Source organism: Ceratosolen solmsi, unplaced genomic scaffold (genome assembly GCF_000503995.2).
Source record: "Ceratosolen solmsi marchali unplaced genomic scaffold, CerSol_1.0 scaffold1, whole genome shotgun sequence".
NCBI classification, from domain to species: domain Eukaryota; kingdom Metazoa; phylum Arthropoda; class Insecta; order Hymenoptera; family Agaonidae; genus Ceratosolen; species Ceratosolen solmsi.
Window position 1 is genome coordinate 11,674,361 of NW_011948415.1, and position 10,458 is coordinate 11,684,818.

At 39.9% G+C, this 10,458-nt stretch overlaps 2 protein-coding genes across 2 annotated transcripts; both read right to left on the reverse strand.

Annotated features, from left to right (window-relative positions):
• Nucleotides 1-258: 258 nt before the first annotated feature.
• Nucleotides 259-933, reverse strand: LOC105368855 (uncharacterized). The gene has a single exon (XM_011507984.1). It carries the CDS (start codon nucleotides 853-855, stop codon nucleotides 298-300), a length of 558 nt encoding a protein of 185 aa, XP_011506286.1. The 5' UTR covers nucleotides 856-933; the 3' UTR covers nucleotides 259-297.
• A 3,445-nt stretch (nucleotides 934-4,378) lies between these two features.
• LOC105368856 (acriflavine sensitivity control protein acr-2) lies at nucleotides 4,379-5,667 on the reverse strand. The gene is made up of 3 exons (XM_011507985.1): nucleotides 5,478-5,667; nucleotides 4,992-5,404; nucleotides 4,379-4,483 (listed from the first exon to the last, which is right to left on the reverse strand). The coding sequence occupies exons 1-3, from the start codon at nucleotides 5,640-5,642 to the stop codon at nucleotides 4,396-4,398; spliced, it is 666 nt and encodes a 221-aa protein (XP_011506287.1). The 5' UTR covers nucleotides 5,643-5,667; the 3' UTR covers nucleotides 4,379-4,395.
• Between the last annotated feature and the right edge of the window lie 4,791 nt (nucleotides 5,668-10,458).

A 10,458-nucleotide genomic window follows, 5' to 3' on the forward strand; every position in this document is an offset into this window, starting at 1 on the left:
CCACTCCCATCCTATAAGCATCGACTGCTGCAATTGATAAGCTATTTTAATAAGACTGATACGGCTGTGACGATGTACACTAGGAGATTGAATCGCATGTAAGAAAAGATATTGTTAGGCCAAGTGCCAAGTGCGAACGATGGAACGTCGAGTCAAATAATGCATGTAAGGTTGAATCGGCCAAGCTCCCCGAGAGGCAAATCCTTGATCGCGAGCGCATAATTTCTTTAACAGCCACCGTCGTCGAAAGTAAGCGATGTCGCGAGGTCGCCTAAGCGTTCGCGGGTCGGCCGAGCTCTACTCTTGGGCAAGCCCGTCGTCCTGACATACGCCTTGACGATCGCGACTCCTCCCGGGGCCGCAGTTCTCCAGGGCGTCGCCGACGAGCTTCAGGCTCTGTGGCTCCTCCACGGACTCGACGATCTTGTACTTGCCGCCGGCGTTTTTCGCCTCGGCCTCGTCTCTCAGGCTCCTCAGGCTCGCGACGACGTCCTCGAGGCTGCGCGCCGACTTCTCCGGGGCTCGCTCTTCCAGCGACTTGGCTGAATCTGGCGCCGACTTGGTATCGGCCCTTTCCGGGATCGTGGCCGTCTCAGCCGCGGTCGCGGCCACCACCACCGCCGCCTCAGCCGACTCGGCCGACTCCGCCTGCGCTCGCCTCGACTCCGCGAGCAGCTGGGACATCGAGCCGAAGATGTCGAGGGCCGAGGGCGGCCTCGCTACCAATATAACGAAGTTCTCGAGGTCGACCTTGACGTTGAGGTCGCCGTCCTGGCGTAGATCGTAGGTCGTCGGGGCGGTGCGCGCGTACCCGAGCACCGACAGCACTATCAGCAGCAGCAGCTTCCTTATCATCCTGCGCGTCGCGCGTGCGCCTCTCGCTCCCCGTGACCCTTGGAAGATGCGCCGCGTGCGATGGCTGCGCGGTGACTGCGAGGCGAGTGCGAGGCCCGATTACGTGGCGTCGCTCGCCGTATTTTAAGGGGACGACCGGGAGGAGAGCGGAGTCGAGGGTCCGAGAGGCTTCCCGAGTGGGATCCGCGAAATTACGAGGGGGCCGTGGCCTGCGCTCGGGGACCGGCCGACCGACCGCCGATATCCTGGCTGCGGTGCTGTCCGGTACGCGGGGTAGGGGGGAGGGGGGGTGTGTTAAACGCTGATAGGAGGAAGGGGAGATCGCAGTCGTTTGTTTACAAGCTCGTTGAGTCGCTGTATGCGCGGATGCGCCGCCGGGGTTACACGACCATCGGGATCGTCGCCGAGGTCGTTCGAACTAGAGGACTTTGGATTCCTCGTCGACTGGACTGCCGATTACAACGATCGAGGATCCCGGTAATAATAGGAGGCAAACATTTTGTTTGTTCCCGAGGCTCGATATATGATGAGTCACGTATAATTTATTCGTCAATGTTATTGCAAATACTAAGGCTGCGAAGAAGAAGAAAAAAAGTTATTGCGGATTGTGAGAAAAGCTTATTTAGCGTAAGAGATATCGATACGAGAGATATCGTACGCCATAATATGATAAAAAACCATTGATAAAATGTCTAGTATGTTTATAGTTGATGGTAATGGATTGAAATGTAAGTTAAAATAGCTTCGTAAGGACTTTCGAATTTGCTGAAGTTTCTCGTTATGCTAAACCATTATTCTCGTGGAATTTTTATGCTGAGTTTCAAATACGCAAACATCAAAAACTTGAAATTCTTAATAGTCAGGATAGCGGTGCGTGTGCGCGCGCGGGTGGGTACATACAGCATCACTATGAAATGTATTATATTGACGATCGGGTAATTTTAGATAGATAAATTACTTTTTTGCCTAATTTCATCTTCGGTCGAGTTTTCCCTCTTCTCCTAATACGATAAAAAGCAATTGAACTAACGTTGGAAGCTCCACACCCATAGCGAAGTGTAAAAAAAAGCTGCGTAATGTTGGTTTAACAAGGAATAAGAACCGTTTTTTGAGGTTTGACATTGGCAAGTAAAGGATTATTGTTGAAAGGTTGAAACAGAGGATTTGAAGAATGACGTAGCAATATCTTTCACTACATGCCCTTCGAGGACTTTGTAGGAATTTGAAAAATTGCTCGAAGGTTAGATATGCGTTAGAATTCATGAGTGTTTTGTTTGTATTCATAGTGGGATTGGTGATGGGTAAATTAGTAGCTCTCGATCGGTAATGGAGCGTACCGAATTTTTATTGAGCCTCTGTCTGGATAATGTCGTCCTAATCGATCGATCGGTTCTAAAGTATCGGCGAACGAAGCTACTATACTCATTATCAGAGTGTCACAAGTTTTTATCAGCTTACTCCGGGATCATTAGAACAATGATTAATGATACACGATCTTTGCATTATATTGAAAATGTATTATATTTTAACGTGAATCCCTACTTTTGTTCATTCTTTTGTACTTCGACGGCGTGGATATGCCCAATACAAAGCATATTTAACGTTTGTTTTTACACGCATTAGAACAAGAGATTTTTAGATTATAAAAGCAGCGGCAAAAGTTTCGCAATTGTTAGGAATTTGCCGAAAAATGTCGTAACGCATAATTCGAATTTGTTTTAAAGAAATAACACCAAGAATTCGTACATAATTTAGTGAAATAAAGAGAATTTGATGGAGAACGCCATTGTTTACTTTTATAGTTTTATTTTATTATTTAGTTTTATTATTTAGTACTTTTATAATATTCCTTATCTATTATTTCTAACAGTTAATCTACTGCATTTGTTATTTGCTGAGCAACGAATGCGCCATTATCATATAAATGGAAGTGGCGAGCAGTCCAAGAAAGTTGAATATCTTACAAAATAATTATTATTAAATACGAGTTATCTAATTTGGATAGAAAATAGAGCAATATTTAGTTAATTTTATGTTGATTTGTTATTTAATAATTAAGGGGCACGATATTCCATCGTAGCGTGCGCATTTTACATGATCGAACGTACAATGTTTGTTTGTATTCACACAGCGAAAACAGTGAAAAATCAGTGACATAAAGTAGATTCGTTGAACAATTGATAATAACAATTGAAAATAACTCTACATCGGTTGCTTTTCAACTCATTCTCATTAAAGTGTGACGTGTGACATAAAGAAGAGTAGATGAATATATATTCATGCTTATAGACTTGATAAAATTGTCAGGGAAAGTTACAGTCTGCAGAACCTGAGTGAAATGTTAATACGATTCTTTTCTTCTTTTATTGCTCATTGGAATAAAACTTTTTATGCGATGTTCGTTATAGAGTCTGTGGTTATTCGATCGGGGATTCGAAGAAAAATGTGAAATACTATTAATGGAAAACAATGGATGCGCGTGAGTTTAAGAGCGTTCGTATTAAAAAAATTATCGTGAAATCGTCGGGGAAAAAGGACAAAGATAAAGAAATGAAAAATGTAAAAATTTAGACTATGGACTTTTAATTGTAAGTCGTAAATTAAACTCGTAGGATTAATAATAACTTGAATTTTTCAATTGATATTACATTTATTTTTTCATACACCTTTAATGCAGATTTTGAAAATAGTTTTGGCCTTAGCCTTACGATAATAATTACGATAAAACTCCACTTCACTCCATCATAATAGCTGTAGTGACTTTTTCAAATTTTCATCTTAATGTATGTTTAAGATATTTTGGTTAATTTAATGTTTCAACACAAATTACCTAAATTTATTTAAATTTCTATTTAATTAAACAAATTTTAATGAAATAAAATCAATTAAATTTTTTCGGCCTTATCATAGGAAATATGCATTACACGATGAACATCAAATGCTGATTTATGCCTGAATTGACTTTGAAAATAATAAATGCATTATGCAAGTACCAATGTATGGGCGCGCGTGTGCGCGTGTTATTTGTTAACAGACATAATTTAACAAAAGTAACTTTTTCTTTAGAGAATAATACATTTTTGTAATCGTTGAGGGTAAAAGAAAGAAAGAAAGAAAAGAAATAAAAAATTACTTAACAAATTACAAAGCTACATTCAATCGCTAAGATTAAATGTTAAACAACATATTGAGTGAAACGAATTTTCATAGTACTTTCAATTTAATTGGCATGGATAATAAATAATAATTAATTATTTTTATATATTTTTACATTTTTATTGCTAATCGTAACAATCATTGAAATTTGTTCACAGATCTATATTATTTATAATACATTTAAGGTTTATGATTAATCGTATAAAAATGATGATAGAAGTGAAAATACATTTAGGAACATCATTGCTTGTAATAGTAGTAATAATACTAATAGTAGTAATAATCAATAATCAATAATCAATAATCAATAATCAATAATCAATAATCAATAATAATATTATTTTTTAACTCTAATACGTAGACAAAATCTTGGAAAGGTAGAATTTATGAACCTTCGGTGGTTAAATTACTTTTCGATGCATTCGAGTTGCGCAATAATGTCGGTGCCAATTTCATCATTGCGAGCCTCGGCCTGTAATAAAAAAAAAACAAATTAATAATAGGCTTCTGCGCTATTCAACCGCAACAATTTATCTTATCTTTTCATAGATATTAGACAAAATGCTGATCGTCTATGATAATGGAAGACAATGGTAAATTTTGAAATATACCTAATGTCATTAGCGCGTGCATTAATTTATTAACAATTCGAGTGGCTTTTGCCGACCATTGTCATAACGTCATTGATTTGACAGCCCAAGGCCAGGACTATTTCACTGCTATTTCAACTAGAAGTCTGGATAATTGTATTTATTTTTATTTTCATTCATTATTATTATTGTTTAATTGATAAACGCGGACGTAGGCTTGAAAACCCTATTCTAAGCAAAAAAAAAACAAAAAAAAACAAAAAAAAAACAAAAAAAACAAAAAAAAAACAAAAAAAAAATATGACCGATAGAGCGATGAAAATTGATATTACAAAGTTGAATTGATATTGAAGGAGTGAGAAAAAGAATGAAAGACTCGAGATAACCTACGAAATAATGGATAAGCGGCGCTTGAAGCATCTGCCGGACTTGAGAAGAAATCCAGCGGGGCATCGTTTCCTGGGCTCGGCAGCATCCTCCAGCGGCCTCTTCGGCCTCGTCTCCTCGTGCAGCTCGGAGCTCATCGTCGTCGTCGTCGGCGACTGCTGACTCTCGGCCTCGATGGAGACGAGTATCGTCGCAGGCGGCGATTCGTCGTCGAGAGGGCCACTGGAACTCGTGACCGACGTCATCGAGGCTTCGGGCGTCGTCGTTGAAGCGGTGGGTCGAGTCGGCCACACGGACCACGTTTCTTCCTCGGTCGTTGTGCTCGTGCCGTTGCTGGTCTCATTGGCCGCCGGCTTCCCCGTCGTTGGCCTCGGCTTTATCGTGAAATCCGCGTAGTCGTAGGGATAGTCGTAGTTCTGAAAGTACGATGCTCTCTCAGTCACCCCTCGACCCCGCGACTACGTTCGCGCCACGGTCCTCGACCCCTACCACGTAATCGTCGATCGTATCCGAGTCGACGAGGGCGAGTATCTGCACGTCCTTGATGTCGATCTGGACGTTGACGCGGCCCTCCTGGCGTTGATCGTAGGTCCGCGGGGCCGCTGCTCCGGCTATCGTCAAGAACGCGAGGGCCCCGATGACCCGCGGTTCCATGTTGCTGCTGTGGAGACGGAGGCGGAGGTGGTGACGGTGACGGTGACGGTGGCGGTGGCGGAGGCGGAGGCGGAGGCGGAGGCGGAGGCGGCGGTGGCCGGTGGTGAGGCGCCGACGCGAGTCGAGCTAAAAATGACCGACCCGAGTCGAGTTACCGTCGGCGTCGCAACCGCTCCCGATGAAACGAGGATCGGGGGAACCGGTATCGGCGCTCGGGGCTAACGGCCGTCGCTCCGGAGGACGCCGACCTCGGTGGGCCTCGCCCCAAGGTCAAGGCCGGCCTCGGAGCGGCGACGACGACGGGCACCTTTACGAGCGGTCATTCTTCGAATACCGAGGTGCCTACACCGAGGTGCGCGAGCTCGTCGTTGCTCCGGGCGCTCGAGGCGATCGAGGATCTCTCTCTCTCTCTCTCTCGCTCTCTCTCTCTCTCGCTCTCTCGCTCTCTCGCTCTCTCGCTCTCTCGCTCTCTCGCTCTCACGGCTCCCGTGGAGGGGCATCAACGCACGATTCTTCGCATCACTTGACCAACTCTTGGTGTGATTGACCGCGTCGGTGGCGATTGTCGATGAGCGATGTGGTACTCTACGAAACTCCGATGTTTACGAGAAGAATTCGTTTCGTCGAATCGCACTGCTGCGCAAACTCAACGCCACTATGGAATGAAAAATTAAAGAAAATTAATGGAAAGAGCGAAAGCATCGATGCACCATTACGATTACTATTTTAATCGATAAACTTTTAATACCTTAAGTATTATATACTTTGCAGTGTTTGTTTAAGGTAAGAGGTCAGGCATTTAATTATTGGGGCTCGCGGTGCGGCGGATGGAGGTGCGAGGGGAGGAGACGATTACTGAAATAAATCTGATGTGCATTAAGGTTAGATTAAGGGTAGATTTATTTATATTTAAAAGGGGCGGCATGTTTGGCGTAAACGATAGGTCAGATTGTCATGTCGTTTGAATTTGATGATCTTGGGTGTTTGGATCGATCGATCACAGTATCATAGATATACAGGAGCATTTCGAGAAAATTCAATGACTCAATGTATACAACTGAATGGTAATGCAATGATAATACGTTTAATTAGCCATATTATTATACGCGTATCTAATGATTATCGTTATATTGTAAAATAATGAATAAATGATTAGATGGAGATAAAATTGTGACATGCACCCATGCAATTATCGTCAATGTATTGTCAATGATATAATGGAATATTGAATAGTGATAGGAAGATATATTTATAGATTTCTATAATAATATCTACAATTTTTAGTGTTTATTTATAGGGTTTATTATTAATACTATTATATACCCACCATTCGTCACTTTACCATAAGCGTTCACATATATTTTTAGCGCAATAAAGCTTAAAAGTTACACGTATTTGGTCACTCGTCTTACATGGGTTTGTTCAACCTTTTTTTTCTTCTCCTTTTCTCGACAACCTCATACATTACAACATTCTACATCAACATTTTTAAATTTCCATTCTCGTATTGTTTTTAATGTCCAATAACTCGAGCAGCTTAATCTTAAATGTATTATATAATACGAACTTAAATATCTTTTATCTCTTATTGTATGCATAGGTTATTGCGCAAACATTATTTAAAGTATTTAATGGATCCTTGAATCGGCAATAATTTTGTAAAAAGTTATTTATTACGATAAGCAGAGAGAATGTTTATTCGTCTGGATATTTTATTTCTAACTATAGATTATCTAATTAATGCCCCCATCGAAGGTATCAAGATTTTATATTCTATCTGTTTATTTTTGTTTTATTTGCTACTTGAACAATTATATTAATTAATATTTACGCAATTTTCATTGCAGTCTATTACAGTGCAGGTAAAGTCTTACGATCGAATTAGTCGAACATTACTGGCAGACAGGTGATTGAATTACATATTATCAAATGCGTTAATATTTACTTAAAAAATACTTTGCAAGCTCATATTATTCTCTATAATTAATTATGCTTGCCGTCGTATAATTTACTATTAAAAGAACCATAAACCAAACAAAACCAAACAAAATAATACAAAAATAGTATACATATATTTTCTTACTTTCGCTATTGTCAACTAAATTAATAATTTATAGCATATTAAATTATAATTTTACACTCGATTCCTATGGCTTATGTTGCATAATTAAGTTAAAATTACACTTTTAACATATTATAAGCGAGATTTACTTTACTATAATTGTCAATGATCCATACTCGCATCTTGTATTACGTTACATAATCCATGTATGATTTATTGTTTGATTATGTAATTAATTCATATAATTAAATATTCTATGATTTTCTATTGTACATTATGAAGTGGCGAGTGAAGAAAAAGAATGTATTAGTTCAATTCGCCTCGTAATGATATTACATCGAAATTAACACTTTGATCGTATAAATTACGTAAATTGGAAGAGACACCTTTACTAATTTGGCTAAATTAAAATGTAATAATAATGTAGTAACGATAGAAAGAAGTAGGTTTAGTTATTTGAAAATACTTAGAATCGTCAATAAATGTATAATTAATAATTTTAATCCAATTGCTTTATTATATACGTCGAAATTGTAGTAGTTGCTATCGTTGTTGTTGTCGTTGTTATTGTCGTTGTTGTAGTAGTTGCTATCGTTGTCGTCGCGGTTGTCGTTGTTGTTTTTCATTTTGTTGTTTAGCACACATTGGGATCCCTACTCGTTATCAAGATGCAGATTGTTCAAGTGGAAAGATTATTATTTCTTACTTATAAACATATCCTAATGTTCTTATCATATTTTGCCAGCAATTTTTATATCGAATGCGTATGCATTATGCGTTATGCACGAAACAGCGTACTCGTCATGCTTGTTTTTATGGACGTTGCATAAGACAGTTGGATGATCGTGTACAGAAGATCCCGTAAGAGAATGGAGGAAGGTCGTTGACCTTGGTGCGGAAGAATATTTTTCTCTTAGAATTTTTTTTCCGAAAATTTCGAGTCACTATGAAACCGGTTAACATTTAACTCTTCCGAAGCAAATTTTACAACGAAATCCAGAAATAATATGTTTGAAATGGTAAATTTTTGCCTGCGCAGCTTCAACCATTCAAGAATTCGCGCGAATTCTATATTTTTCTATATTTATTCGGACATGATGTAATATACGGACAACGACATCTCAACAATAAAATATGTTGCTTTAAGTAATTAGGGACGCGAAGTTTCTCAAATATGTTCAGTTTCCAAAATTTAATAAGATTATCGTATTACATAAGGGCGGAGGAATCGATAAGCTTAAATTAATTGGCATTAGAATTTTTTTTCTTTCGTTATACTGTTTTATGCTGAGAAAAAATAAATGCACATTAAGAATAATGTGACTTTGCGTTTGCGCGCATGTATAATGAATTTTTGATTATGTCAACAACAGCCCATACATAATGTATAATGTAAAAATTTCTCCTTCTTTTTCACAACAATTCGTAAATATTCCATCATAATGTGAAATATTGTTGTTTAATAAAGTCCGTGTGCGCGAACACGGATGTTTTATAGTCATAAATAGCGTGAATAATTCTTTAAAGTATAATGACAAAGTTTAATAATTTTATCTTCTTATTCTCTCTCTCTCTCTCTCTCTCTCTCTCTCTCTCTCTATCCGTTTATCCCTCTATCCATCTATCCATCTATCCATCTATCCCTCTATCCCTCTATCCCTCTATCCCTCTTTCCAAATAAATGCACCTACAAATGTAAACACATACAACGTGAGAGTAACGAAGAGTACTAACAATGTAAACATTAATAATTGTAAGGATTCGATGGTTAATTAATAAATATTTACAAATAGAGCCATTTGCCATTTACGTTTATTTGGCTTAACGTAACTTTGCAGTCTTCGGGTGCCACTGGCCTCGGATAATTCCTCCTCGTTATTACAGTTGGCCAATAATTGTTCGCCAAATATTTTACATCCCAATACAAATAGAGATAATCAAGGTCATTGATAATAGAGTAAATGACACAAGTGGTTTAATGGTAAAATCGCAGTCGCCGGCGTTTGCAAAATTATTCCAAGACAGTTGATGTCTTGTCAGTATAAAAAATTATGCCCAATAGCGCAATAGACGGGCCAATAAATAAAAGGAATGGTTCACGCAAATGACGAGTCGGTACAGTCGCTACAGTCGGCACAACAACGGATAATTGAACAATGCGTGAGATGAGCTTGTGAAATGCGCTCTCGGCGAGGTCCTTCGATTCGTCGAGCGAGGCGAGCCACGCGATTCGAGATTACGCTCTCGACTCTCGAACGCACACGCACGCGAAGCCTGAAAAGTCATCGATGCGTGATTGCATTGTGCAGCCACCCACGAGCGATAGTATCGACTGGGTGAATATAATTCGCACTCTTGATCGCGAATGCTGTAAGCATTATAGTCGAGTTGGAGAACATTATATTTACATTGGCAATTTACGGTTAGGAATTTGGGGATTTTTGGTGGTAGCGGCGGTGGCCGCGTTGTCCTCGACGTTCTATATCCTCGCGCGCAACGCTCAAAGTGGCGGTAGTGGTGGTGGTAGCGGTGCTTCTGCTGCTGCTGCTGCTGGTGGCACTAGTAGTAGAGTAGCAGTAGTAGTAGTAATAATAGTAGTAGTAGTAAGCAGTAGATGGTAAATCTGGGAAAGGAATCTTGAAGGTGGCGAGAGGATTTTGCCAATTGTGCGTTGTGTTGAGGTAGAAAGAGGAGTAAGAGGAGGCAGGAGTGGGCTACCGATGGCGTCGTCGCCGCGCACGAGGAAGACGTCGA